Genomic DNA, 22,065 nt, shown 5'->3' on the forward strand with positions numbered 1-22,065 from the left:
GGTGCCTCTCATACATTCTAATGCCACTATTCACTGTCACTATTATATACACTGATCTTATCATTGCCTATTTTAATTAATTATTGTAAAGGAGAATAAAGGTTCTTCCATGTTTTATTTAAGGCATCTTATTTTGACAGTCTTCTTGTAAATTATGTGGTGGATTCTGTGCTCTTATTTTGAAAGCTGCATTTGTTTGGCGACAGGAAGTAATAGCAGCTTTTTGTGATTAACACAACTTTAATTGTTAGCTAATGTTAGCTCGCAGCTAACGAACGGCATAATGCAGCAGTGTGTTTTAACCTCTGACGGCCCAGACAGGTTGATAGGATTTATTTATTCTTGCGCGCACGCAGAGAGATGATGTGGGGACGGGACTGATACAGACGGGTAGGTTCTTGTTTTGAAGCGCAGTGGGAGTTCGGTATATTCAGTGTGTGAATGCGTACACATGTCTTGTAGGAGGACGGAGAGGTGGGTCAGGGGTTTTGACTGACTGACGGGTGACAGACACTCTGCTGAACAATGGCAACACAACACAAAATAACTATATTATGAATAGTGTAAATTTACTTTCAGTAGCTTGACATGTGACGTTAGTGCAGCACATGAGACTCTGGCGGGTCACCACAGTCTAGGTCATTAATGGGAAACCCTTACGCCACTACTTCAAGAAGTAGGAATGTTGCCAATATCAAGATATGCATTTTTTTTACCCATTAAAAAAATATACCATTATAATCGTGAACAATACGATATGGCACAGCCCTAGCTGGAGGCAGGTTCTGCCTGTTCCCTATCAACGTTACTCAGTGGCACATGAAGCCAAAAAAGTCAGACTTTGCATCAAAAATACCCAGATCATCCACTACTCTTCTGTATGTATTGGGCCTATGGAGCAGTGCACTAAAGACTTTGGCTTTTTCTCCAATAAAACCTTCATAACAGACACCAAAAACATACAGGCAGTAGAAAGTATCCATAAAGGCTCCTATTAACTCCAGGCCAGTGCTGATGTGCAGTTCAGCTGTGTGTCCCTAATGTTACAGCACTTGCTAAACTGCCCAGACTTGTGAATTTGTACCTACAAAGAGACGGGATGACTCAGCCGTTTGACTCCATCATCTTTATACACCGCTGCCTTTAGTGAGTCTCAGAAGCTTCAGAGGCAGGTTATATTTCAACTTCCAGGTAGAGCTGACAGCTTTGCATTCACATAAACAAACAGAGTCACACATTTGTAACTCTGTCTGACCTGTTAGAAAGTGTGTTATATATACACACACACACACACACAAGTCGGCAATGAAGCAGAGTTCAACTGTTGCCTGAGGCGGTCTTACGTATCTAGGAGCCCGGCTTGGCATTCTTCTACAAAGCTCTGTTTTGTTGGTGTAAACAAACATCTGGATTTTTCTCCCTTTGTCTCCTGCTGGAGACACGTCCTGAGTCATAAAATAACTTGTAGGAATCAAGGTTGTTATAGTTAAAGAAAACTAATGAAATAACAAAACTAGGATTGACAAAACACTTTGTTAACTGAAATAAAAATAAAAACAAGAGTGTTTTAAAAAAACAATAACTAATTGAAACTGTATTGTGTGGTTACAAAACTAACTAAAATGACAGTGAAAATGTCCTTCGTTTTCGTCTTTGTCAACTTTTTCATATATAATCCAGTGTTTCTATTTCTCTGCCATTGAGTGTGTGTATTCCTTCCGGGAGAGACGAGAGTGAAATTACCGTAATGACACCATATTGGCTGTAAACTTCTCAGCTTTCAGAAAACATTTTTGCGATAGCATAAACCGTTTAGTTATTATGGTAATCCGAAGTGCGCTTGCGCAAACTTGCTGTTGGCACAACACTCTGTAAACTTTGGATGTTGTGCACCCAGAACTACCTTATCGGGGCTGAGATGGATAAGCCTAAGGAAATAAAGGCAAAATGTAATTTTTAAAACTAAAACTACAAAAAACTAAACTAAAACGAGCAAATTCACTCTCAAAACTAATTAAAACTAACTGAATTTGAAAACAAAAATTCACAACAAAATTAAAACTAAAACTAATGAAAAAAACAAAACTGTTATAACCTTGGTAGGAATCTTGTAAATAATTACAAAAACACTCACTGACAGAAGCTAATTTTGTCGACTGGCACTGTGTGAAATAAGCTGGTATTTGTGTCCAGAGAGGGAGGCGTGGCTTTGACTGTGACGCCATTCAGGTCTACTGTTATTAGCGTCAAACAGCCTCGAGGAACACTTTTGTGTGTGTGTGTGTGTGTGTGTAACTTTTTCCCCCTTGGCAACAATGGTCGTTGGTTTCCAAGAATCAGCAGATGCTTTCGTAAAAACCTATTTTTATTCATTGGCCTTTCGCTGTGTGACAGGTTCGTCTCAGCTCTACTGGTCTTATTATCCGCTACGTCTCAATTTTGCAGTTGGGGTTCAACGCTCTGCCTCTTTTCCCCTCTATTATAAATCCCAGATTTTCAAAGCGCTCCGATACAAAGAGGCTTATTGTTTTAAACCACTAGACAAAAAAATGGATTGACTTTAACCATTTAGACATTAAATAGATTTTTTGCAATGGGAAAGAACACCTTAAAAGTTAAATAATGACACATCAGATAACTTATATAAATAAAATGTGTGCTTGTGAAAATATACAAGCCTTTTCTTTTTGTGTTTCTGCCACTCCTGCCATCTGAATCCTTTCTGATTTTGAACCAGAATCGTTCACGTCAGAGATCTCTATCTGCTGCTGCCCTGTAATTGAGGTTAATGTAGCGTGTCTGCTTGTTTGTGTGTGTTTCTGTGTGTGTTTCTGTGTGTGAGTCTGAACCTGAGAAGAGGTTAAAATGCACTCCAATTTAGAAACATGCCTAGGTGCCTAAAGTTGTCAGCAATCATTGATGTGAGAGTGGAAACAGTGTTTGATGACGCAGACAGAAAACTTAAAAACAAACAAAAAATGTCTTATTCACATATGCTTGCAGGCTCTTGTATTCCCCATGCAATCAGCCTTAAATATAAGGCCAGAAAACCCATTCAAATAATTCCATTAATCTAAAAAAATAAAGAAATATTTAAAATGTACCTAAAATGATGATTTTGCCAGAATCTTGTGCATTTAATGAGCTTTTGAATAAAACTGTATATAACTGTATTCAAAGAATGTAGTTATCCAAATTTCATGCTTTGTACCGTATCACCCAAATATAACATAAGATAATCTGAAAAACACTGTCAAAAGGTAGAAATTATCTTTGTCTAGAACATACATATTTTCTAACTGTGTGAATTTGTTTTATATTATTTAGGTAGCCCTTTTGGAAAAGAAAAAATATATTATTGTGATTGTTTTGACTGCTATTGTGAAGTTTCTTAAGTTTTTGACACATATTTTTGCCTTAAACAAAATTACAAGTTCCTGTGATTTGGATATTGTACTAGTCCATATTAAGATAATATTAATCATGCAGCCATTTGTTAGTATTTTTATTTTATTTTATCTCAAACTCGAAGTAAACTAGGAGATCACTGGGAGAGCCTTTCTCACAATCTTAACGAAAGTGCAAAAATAATTCTTCAATGATTCCGCTCCATGATTCAGAACCTGCTCTATAATTTAATTGGCTCTTCTTTGGCCAGTGCAAAAGCATTCATTAAAATCAAGCGAGTAGTTTTTCTGTAATCCTGTGACAAACAGACAAACTGAGCCGAAAAAAAAACAAACCATAAGCTTCTTGGCTGAAGTAAAAAATGGAATATTTGGATTTTTGACAGATTTAGAAAAGGTTTTGGATGACTAAAATGTAAATTTAGATACAGTCCTGCTTTTCCATCCCACTCAGGTGAAGCCTGTCTACCACTGACCACGGACGGCGCTTTAAATAAACTAAAGCTGTGACGTCCTCGATATCATGTGTGACTAAAGTACAGGTTGCCCCCTCACACTTCTCCCAAAGTTGGGGACAATGAGGGCAGAGGCGACCAAAACACCCAACTCTGGGCGAGCAAATGGGCACTTTAAAGGGAGGTGAGCTGTGGATTTGTGTGACTGAGAGTGTATGTGACAGTGAAGCGGCACTCATTAATTCATAAACAGCAGGCCACGAATAGAGCTGCAGTCTTGTGTGGAAACCACTGGGGAGGAAGGTGGAGAGGAGGAGGATGTGGGGCGCAGAGGGCAGGATGTCTAACCGCTGCAACTTTCCCCTCATTATTCTGATTCGACGGCTCAGAAGCCAATGAGAACCAAGCGCGTGAACCGCCTGGTTACCAGGGCAGAAATGCATTCCTGGAACTCATGCTGTCTCTCTGGAGCCCCGCACCTGACTTTAAAAAAAGGAAGGCACACAAGGAACTCGCTTTATGCCAAGATGTGAACTTGGCAACCTGGGGGACAGACTCTGCAAGAGGCTGATTTCACTGTTTGGGATTTGTCGCCCTAAATACGATTTAACCACCCGCTCGGGCCAAACCTACATTACAAAATTATTTAAGAAGCTTCAGCCAAGTCTGAATCAGAGGCTCAGTGTCACAAACACCAAGCCTCATTAACAAAACATACATTTAAATGAGCAGCATTAAAACGCCCAAACATGTATTTATATACTGCTTTTTATGTTTGATCTTTTCAAGCGAATATATACAGTCATGGAAAAAATTATTAGACCACCCTTGTTTTCTTTATTTTTTTGTTCATTTTAATGCTTGGTACAACTAAGGGTACATTTGTTTGGACAAATATAATGATAACAACAAAAATAGCTCATAAGAGTTTATTTTAAGAGCTGATATCTAGACATTTTCTATGGTTTTCTTGACAATGATTTTGGTTATTATCTAGAATGTTTCCATGACTGTAGATGTAAAAATGACTAAAAAGACACAAAATGACCATAAATAGATGTAAAAATGACTAAAAAGACACAAAATTACCAAAAATAGATGCAAAAATGACTAAAAAAGACTCAAAAAAGACTAAAAAGATACAAAATTACCAAAAATAGATGTAAAAATGACTAAATAAATACAGTCATGGAAAAAAAGTGTTAAACCACCCTTCTTCAGGTTGCCTGCTACAACTAAAGTTACATTTATTTGGACAAATTTAATGATAACGACAACAAAAAACTCATAAGAGTTTACTTTACATCTATTTTTGGTCATTTTGTGTCTTTTTTAGTCATTTTTGCATCTATTTTTGGTCATTTTGTGTCTTTTTTTTAAGTCATTTTTGCATCTATTTTTGGTCATTTTAGTCATTTTTACATCTACAGTCATGGAAACATTCTTGATAATAATCAAAATTATAATTATTCTTATCAGCTATTTTTGTTGTTATCATTATATTTATCCAACCAAATGCACCTTTAGTTGTACCAGGCATTAAAATGAACAAGAAATTGAAGAAAACAAGGGTCTAATATTTTTTCCATGACTGTAGAATTGCCGTATGATTTCGAATGAACTTCAAATGTCCCTTTTACTTAATTTCCCTTTTACGTAATTCTTTCCTTCAATGATCATGAGGAAGTTTAAAAAAAAAACCTGAGGGCTTAGTCAGTTAAGTAACAAGGAAGTTAGTGAATTATTTCTCTATCTTGTCTGTCTGGGAGACATTGTAACACCGATACTACACAAGAATGGTTTCTCCTCATTGTTTGGTCTAGTGATTTTATGTTCATTGTGTTTGTGTGAATGTTGTGTCTTACCTTATCACAGTGCAGCTCAACGTTCAGGTCTCCCTTGTTTGTGTGTAAACGGACGTAGCCTTTCTTCTTCACATACTGGTAACGCACCGTGTCGTCTGCAATGGCATCTATTACAGAAAAATACACATTTAGTTCATTTGTATCTATATGGAGGATGTAAGCTGCCAAAATAAAAAAATAAATAAAATAAATGACTTGATAAATGAATAAATATGCTGTTAAATGTACCAAAATTATATTAAAAATAAATGTTTTCTATTTTTTTTGTATTAATTATCCTATTTATTTACTTTTAATGTTCCCATGTTTTTAATTATTTATACATTAACACATTTGAAATGTATTTATTTATGTAGTTATGGATTCATGGGTTATTTTCGCTTTGCATTGTGCCCCTATTTATTTCACCAAACTTATTTATTTATGTATTATTATCTTTCTACATGTATTTATGCACGCATGAATAAATGAATGCAAAAAAGTACAACAGAATGCAATGATTTGCAACCTACATTTAACTGAATACAGTTCAAAGAAAAGATGTTTGATGTTCAAAATGGGAAACTTTTCTTTTTTGTTAATATATACACTCACTCTAAATTTCATGCATCCTATTTTTTAAGGTTTTACACAGTGTGCATATATTTAAAACAGACATATCAATTTATGTCCCTTTCCTAATGTATTAATTCCTACATTTATTGTTTGTGGTAGATTTAATGGCATATTAATTTATTTATTTATGATGTTTTGCTGCCTCTCTCGTCCATATCTTTGTAATTAACAGCCTTTGGGATTATGAGCAGCAAATCCGGCAGGGACCGTTATTTTGAAAAACAATCTTAAGACATTATCGATTGTTTATGAGTCCCGGCTCGACGTTGCTGCAGGTAAGATCTCTGACCTTTAAAATCCCCACAGAGCCTCTGCAGTGCTGGCTGTTATTTAGATTTATGCAAATATTATTCTCCTTTGAACCACGTTTAAATCCAAAAAGCTTTTTTAAATTACGGTTTAGCTTTAATACGAGACAGCGTTACTTCATCTCGCAAAAAAAAAGCCTCATAAAAGGAAATAAATAACAAAATTTAAACAAACATTTAAAAAGGGACATCACTACTGAAACAATAAATCCTCTGCTGCTGTTTCCCCGAGGTTTAAAACTGTGGTGGGGGTTATTGTGTACTTTGAGAGCTAAATGAGAGCAAACACCTCACATTACATTTTCACAGTCAGGAGATACCGTGATATAGACTCTTTGTTGTCCTACTTGTTACAGTGCTGCTGTTAGCTTGCTTGTGAATATTTTTTTTCATAAAAAGCCCAAATTTAGTGGCCTCTGGCAGATTATAACGACAATTTTCCATTATATAAACTGATCTTAATCATTGCATATTTTAATGAATTATTGTAAAGGAGAATAAAGGTTCTTGTATGTTTTATTTAAGGCATCTTATTTTGACAGTCTTCTTGTAAATTCTGTTGTGGATTCTATTAACACACTCTTATTTTGAAAGCAGCATGTGCTTAGCGACAGGAAGCAATCCAGATTGTTGGGCACAGTTTAGCCTTTTGTGATTAAAACAACTTTAATTGTCAGCTAATGCTAACCTAACGGCGTATGCAGCAGTGTGTTTGGATGGTTTGGATCACCTGGGACCGCCCCGTACAGGTGGATGGTATTTAGTTTAGTAGAGATGATGTGGGGGCGGGACTGATACAGACAGGGAGGCATTCATGCGTCTCTCTATCATGCTGGAATAATTTTGCAGCAGAGAGGGTGGGCAGCTCGGTAAATTCAGTTTATGTGTAAATGCGCGCGTATGTCTCGGAGGAGGACGCCACAGTCTAGGTCATTAATGGGAAACCCACCGCACGTGTGTTTGTGTGCGCGCATTGGGGCGCGCTACAGAGAGCAGACGAGAATTGTAAACGTGCAGCCAGTTAGATACAGAAATGACACGCCATCGTGTAAATAGGATAAATAACATAAGCTTATTTAGTTTGCTAAATAAAAGCACAAGATATATAGGGAAGGTAACCTTAAATGACTTATGTTGTGTTTTGGTGCTAAATAGAAAATAAAATGAACTTGATCGTCTGGGGGGCCACCCCCCTAATATAATGGTAGGGGAAACACTGACTTACGTTTCAATATCAATTCAGACGTTATCAAGACGTCATGTCTCAGTATTCTATGTTGCTTCGACTAAAAGGCACACATCCTTAAAATATTTATGGAACCGGAAGTGGGTCACTACTTCCAAACTTTGTCCTCCTCTTCTGAAGTGTACTGAACCCACTACACAGTTACATAACAGCAAATCTCTCCCATGGAGCGGCTCTGAGGCTGACAGCACAAGACAACACAGTCGAACTGAGCAGCTCCCAGTCGCAGCCACATTCAGCTGTGTGAGCATGAAGCTGCACTTTGCTGCAAAAAAAGGAGCAGGCGTGACCAGCCGGTCTCCCCCGGAGAAATAACGATTAAAGCAACTAAAGAAAGAAGAGGTGAATTTTTCTGTCTGCTAGGAGTCTGCAGAGGCTTTTTTAACCCCGTGTGAGATTTTCACTTGCCTGCTTCGTGCACTGTTGAAGGAGTCACGGCCGTGGATGTGAAGGAGGCAGACACTCTGCCTGTAGAGTAGTGGGCCTGAGGAGAAAAAAAAAAGACAAAAAAGACTTCTTATGTCACATTTTTAAAACCCTAATCTTTAATCCTGTTAACTTTTATGATGTTAGAACTGTCTTCAAAAGAAAACGAATGATGTTAGTGTTATTTTTCTCTTCTGAAATAAAAGTACAGACAGAAAAAGGAATGGCACCAACCGATTGATCTACTGAAAATACACTCAAACTCTGCAGATATCTCAAATTTTAATTTCATGCTGCTTGACCCCCCCCAAAAAAGAAGATACTGTGTGGGATGAGATGTGCTCGAGAGCTCTGAAAAAGGCCAGTGAGTGAACCTTGAGATAAGACGCACTATAGGGCTGTTTCCATTACAGTCCAATACCCGGAATGAGGAGGGTCTCACTCGCCGAAACGCCCCGAATTTGAATATGAGCCGTCGTTTGACCGGACTTTTTTTTTGGCCCTGTGGAAGAGCAGGGACGTTTTTCTCCCCTGAAAAAAGCCTGGTTGCTGATTGGATAGATCGCTAAGCAGGAGGTGACATAGTACTCGATGCCACAACAACACGCGCCAGTTGTAAAAGACAGCGAAGCAGTGTTGCCAACTTAACAACTTTGTTGCTATATTTAGTGACTTTTCAGACCCCCCTAGTGACTTTTTTTCAAAAAAACGACTAGCGACAAATCCAGCAACTTTTTCTGGTGTTACCGGAGACTTTCGGAGACTCGTTCTTATTCTTCTTAAGAGGAGTAAGAACGAGTCGAAGCGGCACATTCCTCCTGCAGCAGTCTTTCTCAGCTGCAGTCACAGAGCCGGAGGGGATGTTAACCCCTTAGCGTCCAGTCTGCAAATTGCTAATAGGCTAACAGTTAGCTCTGTAGTAGTACAGTGTGTATGTGCTGCTGCAGGAGGTGTTCACTTGTAGTGATTGTGCATAGTTAGCGATACTGGTTAATTCACAGTGTCCAGTGCTTGTTGTAAGTAAAAATAGAGATCTCTGTTTATGATCAGCAGAGACGCTGTGCATAATTAGCCATGCTGGTTTGTTTATGATCAGCGGCGGACGTTGTGCACAGTTAGTGATGACGGCCACAGTTTCGTCTCCCATGTTTAATCCGTGGAGTATGTGATGTCTGGGTCGAAACTGTCGCTAAGCGATTATGCGACGATTGAAAACCGTACGTCACCTCCAGAGTCTCTAAATCCCTCTGGGGGCCTTTTTTTTTTTAATGGAGACACGCAGAGTGAGTGGTCGTTTGAGAGGGCGTGGCCTGAGACTTTCCTGGTGGACACTCTTCCCCCTAAAGGAAACACGGCTATTGACATACTTTGTTTTAGGGATGGTAATAATGATCAATTAATGGTCTTTAAGAATGTGGTCGATCATGTGGAATTTTTGTATTTTTTATTTTAATTTTATCTCTGACTGCGTATCAGTATCACTGAACTGAAACACGTCGAGCGTTCAATTCTGCGGCCGTACGTCAAAAAGCCAATGAGCTGAGAATTAAGTTGGATAAAGCCACAGTTTGCAAACTGAAAGTTGCAAACTGTATATATACTAAATCTTTTCCTGTTATATTAAAATCATATGGTATTAATTTGTTTCTTGGACACGGTTTGGAGGACAGAGGAGGTCCTGGAGGGGCTGTGAGCGGAGAACTTTTTCTAACCCAAACTTAAATATTTTCATCAACTAACAGTAATTGTCCCTCTACCTAGCTGAATAGATTTTGTGCCTCACTCTACAGCTTAAGAAGATCCAGATGTTGAATAATTAAAGTCCTTATCCAGGTAAAATACATAGTTAAAAACGACCAAGATCTAACAAGTGTATTGCAAAAAAATATTGCTTAAAATTGGAAGAAAAGTCAACAGAGCTCAGCTTCTGGCAGACAACCACAACACTAATGCATGTGCAAAGAGGATATGGTGCCATTGGCAGCAGACCAAATGAACAGGAAATTTACCAATTTCTCTGGGTTTAGAAATTGCTGGGGACATTTGGCAAAATGCAAAGTACACAACTCAACAACACATATTATTGTTTTAAGACATTTTCAGCAGAAAGGTTATGCATTTTGCCTTGAGGATTTTCTGTTTTTGTCAAACATCTGTTTTCAAGGATAAGAATGTGCTTTCACGCTGCATTATGTAACGCTCTTGTGTAATAATGGGTCTTCATTAGAACTAAGTTGAGTTGTTAAATGGATTAGTCTAAGAAAGGGAAACGAATGGGTAATAATCAGTCGTTTAATCATTTAGGTCAAGCAAACACTGACTGATTCCAGCTTCTTGAATGTTAGGATTTGCTATTTTTGTGTTGAATAATTTTGTGTTTTTAACAACATGCCTGCACTCTGAGAAAATGTGATTGCTATTTTTCACTATTTTCTCACATTTAATAGACTAATGTACAGAAAGATGGACTAATCAATGATGAAAACAAACATTTCCTGCAGCCCTTATTTGTGCATTTATCCCCGTTTTCATATATTTCTCTGGAGATCTCGATCAGCTGAACACGCCTCGCAGGTTTTCTGCTCAGCAGCACTTCAACAGGGCAGACACATACTTGGCTGGTCCCCACATTTACACTAAGTGGTGCATCAAGTGCAAACTCGCTTAATGACAGCCTCTGCAGCTCGCAGATTTATACCATCTCATAATTAAGGGGTATGGGAGATGCTTTAAGGTTCTTTGAGCTTAAATTATAGTAGAAAAGCTGAATAGTAACACACAGAATCCAAAAATACCACAAACAATGCAGCGAGATCGGAGGAGTTATTCAAGTCAATAGAATAACAACTGGAGGAGATGAAAGCGGAGACGTGAAAATGGATTTCAAACGCTGGAGTCTACTCTACGGTCGTGGTTTAAGCATTCTTCTGCTCTAGTTCTTGTGAAGGCGCATGAAAGCCCAGACTTTACCTTGTGTGCTCCGTCTGACCTATATTCCCTGTTCTCTCAGATGCTGTCAGAGCGTCACCTCGACTGTGAACTCGAGATGGAGAGCAACCAAGGAAAAGCTCTGGCTTATAAAAAAAAAGAAAAAAAAAAAAGAAAAAGCGAGACGGTGCAGCATCAAAGGAGAGCCGATAAGAAAAGAGTCGTTGATGCCGTTCAAATTGAATCAGACTTCATCCTCCCCGGTCGTTTGAGGACACAGACGCGGCGCTAACGTGGCCGCGGCTGACCTTTTTTGTTCCACATCTGTGTGCGTTTGTTTCCCCGACAGTTAATCCTGACTTATTATGTCCGAGAGCAGACATGTAGGAATGTTACAGTTAAGTATCCTGAAGGTGTTTTAAAATAAAGAATAGAAAACCTGCCTCATTTTTAAAGAGGCCTTGGTTTATTCTATTTCTCTCTCAGGCCAATATTTCAGACCTTGACGTGTTCTTTGTTGCCAAAATCTTCTTTTTTTTTTTTTTAAACATTTGCTTAAATTCCTGTTGTGCAAGTGTAAAATATTATTCATCTCCCTTTCACGGCACTGCAAGTGTTCTTTGTTCTGTTTCTGGATGCAGTTGTTTATCTCATTGCCGACATTTCTGTCAGTGCATTACTTTGTGTCTGGCTCCCTCCTGTGTGCAAAGTAAAAATTACACGTCTCAAGCGACTGAATGCTCTTTTGAAATGCTGCAGCAGCACAACTGAAGAATTAAATTATGCATAAAAAGAGTTTAAAATTGTACTGCATGAAACCTCACCTGGACTTTGTTGAATCAGGAAAGTTGGGGGACAATTTAGACATAACACATTTTGATGATTTAATTTGATAATTGGTGAAATTAGACCTTTTTGTATGTGAGTTTTGCACCAATAGGCCCGTACTAAAAAGATACATTATATTGTCAACTACATCCAAATCTTTGGAGAGGAGAAATATCTGATTTGTCCAGCAATCTGTTGTAGAAACAGTTATGATGACACCAGTTATAAATCACCCTAAGCATAGTTTTCTGAATTGCATGTCCGGTATAAAAGTTTTCATATAAGTGCATATCGGACAACAAATACGCATACCGATAAATACCAATATGACTATGATAGGCCAATAACTGCTGATAATATTGGACTATACAGGTGCATCTCAACACATTAGAATATGATGGAAAAGTCCATTTCCAGTAGTTCAACTCAAATAGTCCCAACCAAGTATTGAGTCATATAGATGGACATTTCAGAGGCCAACATTTCCATATTAAACATACTTTTTAAAAATTGGTCTTTTGTAATATTCAATTTTTTTGAGACACTGACTTTAAGGTCTTCATTAAATGTAAGTCATAATCATTATAATTAGAAGAAATTAAATAAATGAAGACCTGAAATGTTTCATTCTGTGTGTAATGGATCTATATAATGTGTTATTTCCACTTTTTGAATTGAATTACTGACATAAATAAACTTTTCTATGATATTCTAATTTATTGAGATGCACCTGTAGATAGTGACCAGAGTGTTTTTGCTTACAGCGTTAAATTTGTCCGTCTTCTTGGCCTCTGGCTCCTTCATGGTGGAAGCCAGCAGCTGGTCCCCCTTGTAGTCTTTGTAGAGCTCAGCTAAGGTCTCCTTGGTCTCCAGGTTGGTGGTCTTCAGGTGGTAGGCCGGGTCCAGCTTGGCCTTCTCCTCATCTGAGCCGGGGCAGGAAGTTTATTAGCAAATAGTTTATCCAAAGCACTTTTATATTTCATAAAGAACAAATATGGAACCGTGCTTCATAAACAACAATGGAAATTGATCTCTGATTCCTGATTAAAAGTTAACCCTTATGCCCTCCTCAAGTTTACTACCCTCTGGTGACCCTCGTGGCCAAAAAAGGCCATGCACACTAAAACTGCTATTAAATCACCATACATCAATATTTTTTTTCAGATTTCAGAAGTTTTCCATCATTTCTTAAGACCCACCCACAAAAAATGAATTATTTTCCATATAATAAAAAGTAGGGAGCTGCGGTTTGGTGGTGATTAGAATCTTGGATATGTCAAAGATTAGTAACAAAATTGATTTGATTGCATTAGTATTTTTTATGTAGTTATAGATACTCCCTCTGGTGACCCTCATGGCCAAAAAAGGCAACACACACTAAAACTGCTATAAAATCACCATACATCAAAAAATAAATCTCAAAAGTTCCTGCAAAAAACTCATGCCTCAAGCTTTAACACTGCCAAAATGATCAACAAATGGAACAAAAAGAAGAGAAAAATGTACAAAATTTCCTGAGGAGGGCACAAGGGTTAACAAAAAGGCAAATTAATTAGCAAATAACAGTTTAACAACCCACCTGGATCCAAAACCTTCATGTTGTTCTTTATGTGGAAGAAGTTGGAAACATTGAATTTATCCAGGTTTGTGGGGTCCTACAAAGAAAAAACAATGATGAAATGTGAGTTTTCACAAAATAGTGTCCTTTCTACTTTGCAAACCAAAATAGTAATTAAATAAAACAACCCACCTGAAGAATGATGATGTCCTTCCTGGTGAAGGGCTCATCAGTCAGCAGATCTTTGAAGCTTTTGGTCTTAATGTTGAGCTGCTCAACAGCCTGAGTGGAAACAGAAATATTTAAGAAAACAAAAGTCTCTCTTGGCACTTATGGGTATTAAGATTAATGTCACCAATTCAGTATCTGACTCAATGTTTCCCCTTATGATCCCGAGTCAGGGCTAGGAACCGCTGAGCCATATTGTATCATCTTAATCTTTGTCAGCTGTCACAAAGTAGTTTTTACCCACAAAGCCTTAACGCTCATGCAACAAGTGTCTCTCTACCGTCTCTCGGCTGTCTGTTTCTCCTCCGAGTCCCCACTTGAGGAGACATCCCCTCAAGCAAGAGACGGATAAGAGTAACTTGTAATCCGTGTACTGCAAAAAAAGGTGTGTCTAAAAACAAGATAAAAACACTAAATCTGAGGGAAATGATCTTGCTGCATGGACAGATAATTTCACTTGACAAGATTTCTTAAATTAAGATTGTTAAATCTAGAAATAAGCATGTTGAACGCTTAAAATAAGAAATTAACTCTTAAAACAAAATAAATTAAAGCGATGAACTGGCCCGAGCAGAGTGACCTGCAAATGATTTGTTTCTTTCCAAGATTTAAAAAAAAATTGACATTTAGAAGTGTTTGATCATTTATCTTGTTCTAAGAGTTAATTTCTTATTTTTAGCGTTCAACATGCTTATTTCTAGATTTAATAATCTTCATTTAAGAAATCTTGTCCAGTGAAATTATCTGTCCATGCAGCAAGATCATTTCCCTCAGATTTAGTGTTTTTATCTTGTTTTTAGACACACCTTTTTTTGCAGTGTGATAGGCTCTTGAAATAAAATATCAATATAGCAGCACATATTATTTGGACTAGAAAGAACGCTTACTGCATTTAAAAACCTTTTAACAATAATGCATAACTAATTTAACACCTTAAAATTCTTGAAACATGAGAACTTTTGGCTGTATGCAAATCAAGATTATTAAATCTAGAAATAAGCATGTTGAATGCTTAAAATAAGAAATTAACTCTTAAAACAAGATAAATTAAAGCTGCAAGCAGCAATGAACTGGTCCGAGCAGAGTGACCTGACAATTATTTGTTTCTTACCAAGATAAAACATTTTTTTGATTTAGACGTGTTACATAATTTATCTTGTTCAACTTCTGATCAATATTCTCATTTTCTGAGACACTGACTTTTTCGTTTTCCTCATCTCTAAGCCAGAATCAACAAAAAATTACAAGAAAACAGGCTTGAAATATTTCACCAATTGTAATGAATCTATATAATGTATTTTCGAGTTTCAGTTTTTGAGATGTTGATTAGAAGTATCGGATTGGGACTCAGCAGACACTTAATATGAAATGACTCAAATTGGGGGTTAAAAAACTTGATTGGGACTCATTTAAAATGCCATAACTTCATCACTTTATTTTAGACTTTTGTGTGAAAAAGTTATGGCCAAAAATGTGTTTTGTGATGTCACAGTGACCTTTTACCACCAAAATCGAATCAATTCCTCCTGGAGTCCGAGTGGGCATTTGAAATTCCCTGAAGGTGTTCCTGAGATATCGCATTCACAAGAATGGGACAAACAAACCGGAACATAATGCCTCCAGCTGGGACTGTTGCTGTCGCAGAGGCATAAAAAGCCGGAACAAATTTTGTGACATTTATCTGTATAACCAGAAGAACTTGTCCTGTACGGCATGTTATGGCTATTTGGAGAAACATTTATTGTACGCAGCTAATTCAGTGTGATGGAAGGCAGCATCTCTTGCCAGACCATGTGGGCTGAGCATTCGCACTGTATCTCAGTGAAGTCAAAATCAATAACATCTGTGTGTAATTTTAGACATCGATCTGTGTTACAGAAGGCTCCGTGTGAGGATCAATGCAGGGAAAGTGTGCGAGTTCACCAACCTCGTGAGAAAACACGTTGCCTGTGACCTTGTTGGCAACGATGTGAGAATTATTTGTGAAGACGTTGTAGAGAACGGGGCAGTGATACTTTCCTGGAATGAAATGAAAAGAGAGATTCAGAAGCCGAAGCGTCGTCTCCTCCAGAAGTCAAGAAAAACCTCCTGTAATGTGTTATATCACCTCTCCCACAGATTCTTTTTCCACTTGCTTTAATTGCCGTTATTCCACCCCAGAAAACATTACCCTTTGAGTCTAATTTTCCTTTTCAAGCCGCTCTCACTCACACACACTACGGGCAGGAAGATAAGAGCGGCTTTGACCTTTTTATTCCAAACTACTGGCTGATTTTGGTGATTAGAATCAGCTAAATGAAGCTCTAATGACAATAACAACTTGTTATTCCCCTAGTTTCTCTGTGAAGCCTTTCAGGTCGACAGATGCATATTTACCATCGTTGTTCTTGGCGATGTTGAGTTTGATCAGGGCCTTTGCTTCCAGTTTCTGTGGGGAAGAAGAAAAACCGAGGTGTTAGTTTGCAATGATAAAAATAGTGTCATCAAATATTAACTTAGAGAAAACAGAAGGCTCTTACAGAAATCATCTTTGTGGACTTTTCTTTGAGACTTTATAAGACCAGGTGAAATGAAAAATACATTTTACAGTTTTTCTTCCTGTGTCCCTGTTAATTATTAATTTATCTCTTGTTTTATGCCAAATATGTGCCAAAAAAATCATCAGAAGTGTGTTTTTTTAGATTAAAATCCCTGTCTTTTCTCTTTCTATAAAGCAGTTTTGAATGTTTGATGACTCATCCTGCACCCAGGGGTGTTTACAAAAGTTTATCCAATCAAATGAGACTTTGGGTGACTCGCTAGCCACACGGGTCATATAAAACCTCATTTCACCGTCTGGAGGTCGTAGCAGCGAAAAGAACAATGTGGAGAGAGATAGGAAGTGATGTGTGTTTTGATATCAGAGGGCAAAACTTTTAATTTCCAAAACAACAAGGCTGAGGCTCAATTTATTAATTCATATTTATTCTCCCTCGTCCTGATCTAACAACAGGTAAGGTGTGTGTGTGTGTGTGTGTGTGTGTGTGTGTGTGTGTGTGTGTGTGTGTGTGTGCAATCAAATGCAAAGGATTTTATTTAATTGGAGATCTGTAAAACTGAGTTTCTCCACAAATGATCATGCAAAAGCACTTTTAATCTTGTGTGCACCAGAAATGTGCTCACAAGGTTCTTAGAATAAATCACTGTGTGATAAAAGCACAACAAATTAAAACTCGGCTAAAGAAATTTTAGTCGAAGAGGACTAAAACATTAAGGAGATGGAAGTCCTGGTAATGTGTGTTGTTAACTTACCTCTCCAGAGATCGGATTAGTACCGTACTTCTTGATCCACGGGACGATGCTCCTGAAACATTAAATAGAAAGGAAGTGATCTTTACTGAAGGTCAGACTAGGAGAAATCACAATGCATGTAAGCTGATTTTTTCAACAACAAAGATCCTTCCTCACCTATTTTTTTTAGCAACAACAATTTGCTTTTCTGTTGTGCTTAGTTAGACACAAAGATGATTTTTTAAGAGCTCCATGTAAACATCATCAACAGTTAAAGAGATCTTAACCTGAACTAGTGTAAAGTCGAGGTTGACGGAAAAAAAAACATCGGCCGGCCGATATTTGCATTTTTTACTTGTATCAGCATCGGCCGATACGTGCGTGCGTTCGATCAATTAGCGCATTTGAGCAGCCATTTGTTGAGATGCTGAGGATCATGTGAAGCGGATGAATTGCCCCTCCCTTCCTGGCAGAGAGCAGCTGGTAATGACTGCCAACAACAAGGGTAAGTTTTCAACTTTTAATGTATTTTTAACTGTCTAATTTATCTGTATTATAAAAATACTAACAAACTTTAATTTACAAATCAAACAGAAGATGTAGCACTAGATAAAAATATACTGAATTTGTGTTTTTGTTTCTTTTTTAAAGCTATGGCTGAAAAGACTAATCCTGTGTGGCAGCACTTCACACCAGGCAAGGCTTGGTGCAACATCTGACATTCGCTGGTGAGCAAAAAGAAAAAACACATCAAATATGTGGATCATCTGAGGCGCCACCACCTCCAGGCCTAGAACAACATCCAATAAGGAAAGGAAGATCGAGCAGCTGCTTCTTCTAAAGGCAGTTCAACACAACTCACAGTACTGCAGATGTTTGATGCCCAAAGAAAATGGCCAAATTCTGACCCTAGGTTAAAAAAATTGATGCTACCATAACTGAGATGATTGCCACAGACAATCAACCATTTACGGTTGTTTCTGATGTTGGTTTTGTAATGGTTAGTGGCATCACTAATATTTAAATGTTCTACATTGTTTGTCATCCAACTGTTAATATGTTTTGTTTGTTTTGTTAATAAATGTATCTTTTTTTGTTTAAATTGAGACTTGTGTAACATTTGTTATCATTGTGTCATTTTTATCATGTAAATGGAGGGAGAAAAGAAAATATCGGCTTTAAGAATCGGCCCAAAAAAATCGTCAGCACATATCAGGGATTGGTTAAGACTGATGTCAAAATAATCTGTATCGGCCTTAAAAAACCTGTACTGGTCGACCACTAATGTAAAGCTGTTAAATCATGCAACACATGGACCGTTAAAGTCATCCAAAACAACGTCTAGTACCGGGCCAAAGCGAGCAATAAGATGCAGTTGATTGGTTTGAGTGACAGTAAAAAGATCACTTATAAATCAGAAAATTAGCATCATCTACTTACAGCAGGTCAAACACGACTCCCTCCTCAGTACAGACAGGATACTCAAACGGCTGCAGGGACAAGCTGAAATATTTCAGAGAAGACAGTAAAAGTCAAAATGAGACAAATTATGTATAATACAATTACTCAGCAAGGACACATGAAGCCTGGTTTTCATAGATATTTCAGTCAAGTATCCTCTACTACTGGTGGAAAAACACAGCTAAAGTGTGTTATTGGTCTCTGAGCAAACTTATTGTTTATAATACAACGAAGACCGATCTAATGTTTACATTCTGGAGATGGTTGATAAGAATGCTTTTACCTGCAGTGGTCAAATGGAAGCCGTCTGAAGTTTGACTGTGGGATTTCTGAAGATAAAAGACAGAACTTTATGTATCGTGAGGGAAAGTTTTCTGCAGCAGTTGCAGTACGAAGTAGCAAAAAGTTACAAGAACAATATACAATAAAGACTATCAATACGGTGCAAAAAACAGAGATACAAAACAGACGAAATCAAAACAAAGCAGAACTGAAAACACCCCAGCACTCCATGTCCAGTAAGAACATAATGTAGGGCTGCACGGTTTAGAAAACTATAGGGCTCCAACTAACAATTATTTTCATTATTGATTAATCTGTTGATTATTTAACCGATTAATCGATTAGTTGTTTTGTCAAAAAAATGTTGAAAGATATCAATCAGTGTTTCCCAAACCACAAGATGACGTCCTCAAATCTCTTGTTTTGTCCACAAACCAAACAGATATTCAGTTTATTGTCATAAAGGAACAAAGAAACCAGAAATATTCACATTGAAGAAGCTGAATTCAGAGAATTTGGACTTTTGTCTTTAAAAAAACTGCTCAAACCATTTATTCGATTATCAAAATAGTTGACGATAAATTTAATAATTGATTATTGTTTGATTAATCGAATAATTGTTGCAGCTCTAGAAAAATATATCTAATTTTCTTTATTTTACTGATGTTGCAGCTGCAATATGATTCACAACATTGGTGGGAATTATAATTTTTGCATCATTAATCATTTTTTAAGTGATTATGGTGAGATTCATTTGCAAGTACCTGTACCAAAGAAAGACATTTCCTTAATTCTGCAGAGAACAATGCGTAACCTGTCAATTTTTAGTCTTTTACTAACCTCTGTTCAATTCTGTGTAGCAGTATACATAAAGTTACCCCTGTAATTAATCCGTCTGCTGTAGCTCAAATGAATAAAGACCCCAATAAGTAGTCTATAAATTAATAACAGGATAGAGAAGCTGCAAAAAACTATTGTTGCAACGGAAAATCATGTTTAATTTTTTCAGTATTTCATCTCATCTTTACTGTGGCAAATATTAATAATTAATATTGTTATTGTTAATTAAATCATTCTTTGTTGGACCTGGTCACAATTGGCAGAATTATCACATTGCTGACAAGTAGACAATGCTTCATTTTTGAGAGGTCACGGGCCAAAATAACCTTTAGCCTAATACATGAATAAATAATAATAAATGCGACCTTTGTGATGGTTATAGTGATCAGTTAACTTAAAATTTGTGTTGCTGTAGTTTGTGGTGCTGTTGGATATAATTATATACTCTGATTTATAGAACTGGGAGTACAAAAAAATCTTAGTTTAATAGAATAAATAAACTTTAAAACTGAAATAAAGTGTAATTAATGCCCCTGTGAACAGTTTAACCCTTTCCCCTTTACTTAATATTTGAATGCATGTCTTTTTCTTGTAATAAGAGTAGTATTACTACTTTTAGTCCAGTAAAACATGTGAGCATCCGCCCCACCACTGAGTAAGAATATAAAAAACAATCAGACTGTAACCAGGTAACGTTATAATGGGAGAAATATAAAATAGAGCTCACCTGCTCGCTTCCCGCCATAAAAGTGTGTGTACTCTGAACATGTGATGTACCTGTGCAGTGGGTAAAACACACACATAAATAAAAGCAACCTAAATGAAGTTAAACGTGAAATAATATCAGATACAAACAGCTAGCTACCTCGTTAGCTCGCAGCTAGCAAAGCTAACAACAAGAAGGCGTAAAGTGGTTCAGTGTCATGTTGAGAATAACTTTGGTTACTCACATTTTGTCCTTTTGGTGCTGTCGCTTCCCCATTTTGAGTTCTGGTGTGGACCCGAAGGGTTACTTACGAAGAAACGACAGATTTTAACAACAGCAAGAGAAAACTTGTTCGCCTTTTTATGACTTCCTGTTTACCTTCATCTTCGTCGACGTCATTAACGGTAGAACACGTGTAACAGCGGCACTCTGTCGCCCCTGCTGGAAGCAAAGTGAAAACTTTTTTCTTCCATTAGTTTTTATATTTAAAAAAAAATGAATTTAATTATCCGACATTGCTGTGCGTGAGAGAAGAGTTATGTATTAAAAAATACATTATTATTTTAAGAACCATACTATATCTTATGACGAGAATAAAGTCGAAAATATTTAATTAATAAGGATAATAAAGTCGAAAATATTGAATTAATTATGAGAATAAAGTCAAAAATATTTAATTATGAGAACAAAGTAAAAAATATTTAATTTATTACGAGAATAAAGTTTAAAATATTTAATTAATTATGAGAATAAAGTCGAAAATATTTAATTAATAAGGATAATACAATTATAAATATTCAATTAATTACAAGAATAAAGTAGAAAATATTTAATTATGAGAATATAGTCAAAAAAATAATTATGAGAATAAAGTAAATAAATATTTAGTTACCATTAAGGCTGAGTCCTTGCTGCGGCGGAGCCAGGTTTGAATCCGGCCTGAGCTCCCTTTGCCGCATGTCTTCCCCTCTATCACCCCCTTTCTATCTATCACTTTCAATAAAAAGCAAAATTGCCAAAAAAAAAAATCTTTATTAAAAAATGTTTTTTAATTACTTACGAGAATAAAGTTGAAAATATTTAATACGAGAATAAAGTTGAAAAAATGTAATTGTTATAAGAATAAAGTCATAAATATTTAATTATGAGAATAAAGTTGAAAATATTTAATTAGGATAATAAAGTCATACACATTTAATTAATTACTAGAATTAAGTTTGAAATATTTAATTAATTAGGATAATGAAGTCAAACATTTTTAATCAATTACGAGAATAAAGTCGAAAAATATTTAATTATGAGAAAAAAGTGATAAATATTTAATTAATTAGGAGAATAAAGTTTAAAATATTTAATTAATTACGAGAATAAAGTTGAAAAATATTTAATTAATTACGAGAATAAAGTTGAAAATTTTGTTTAATATTGCTGTGTTTGAATCAATGTAGTTTAGGTTGTGTTAAAGCCACGTGCTAAACAAGCACATTTTCAGAAAGTAGAACATGTTAACTTTAAAATGGAGCCTCACATCCATTAATATTCTCTTTGGTTTTGACGAATAGGCAAAATAGAAAATAAATAAATAAGGGTTGGTGTTAAAAGGTTAACCATGTAACTAACTGGACAAACAAGACAAACAAAA

General features: G+C 36.6%; 1 protein-coding gene across 1 annotated transcript in view; it reads right to left on the reverse strand.

The window, feature by feature from the left end:
• ppil2 (peptidylprolyl isomerase (cyclophilin)-like 2) overlaps positions 1 to 20,819 on the reverse strand; it is a 42,821-nt gene extending 22,002 nt beyond the window's left edge. The window contains exons 1-12 of the mRNA XM_059338164.1: positions 20,668 to 20,819; positions 20,445 to 20,494; positions 18,879 to 18,924; positions 18,575 to 18,637; positions 17,156 to 17,207; positions 16,241 to 16,292; positions 15,792 to 15,883; positions 13,829 to 13,918; positions 13,658 to 13,733; positions 12,841 to 13,001; positions 8,305 to 8,380; positions 5,728 to 5,834 (exon numbers count right to left, since the gene is read on the reverse strand). Coding sequence (XP_059194147.1) covers positions 5,728 to 5,834; positions 8,305 to 8,380; positions 12,841 to 13,001; positions 13,658 to 13,733; positions 13,829 to 13,918; positions 15,792 to 15,883; positions 16,241 to 16,292; positions 17,156 to 17,207; positions 18,575 to 18,637; positions 18,879 to 18,924; positions 20,445 to 20,494; positions 20,668 to 20,699 — 897 coding nt within the window. The 5' untranslated portion in view covers positions 20,700 to 20,819. The remainder of the gene's footprint in view (positions 1 to 5,727; positions 5,835 to 8,304; positions 8,381 to 12,840; positions 13,002 to 13,657; positions 13,734 to 13,828; positions 13,919 to 15,791; positions 15,884 to 16,240; positions 16,293 to 17,155; positions 17,208 to 18,574; positions 18,638 to 18,878; positions 18,925 to 20,444; positions 20,495 to 20,667) is intronic.
• Between the last annotated feature and the right edge of the window lie 1,246 nt (positions 20,820 to 22,065).

This window comes from Centropristis striata, chromosome 7, assembly GCF_030273125.1.
Source record: "Centropristis striata isolate RG_2023a ecotype Rhode Island chromosome 7, C.striata_1.0, whole genome shotgun sequence".
In the NCBI taxonomy this organism is placed as follows: domain Eukaryota; kingdom Metazoa; phylum Chordata; class Actinopteri; order Perciformes; family Serranidae; genus Centropristis; species Centropristis striata.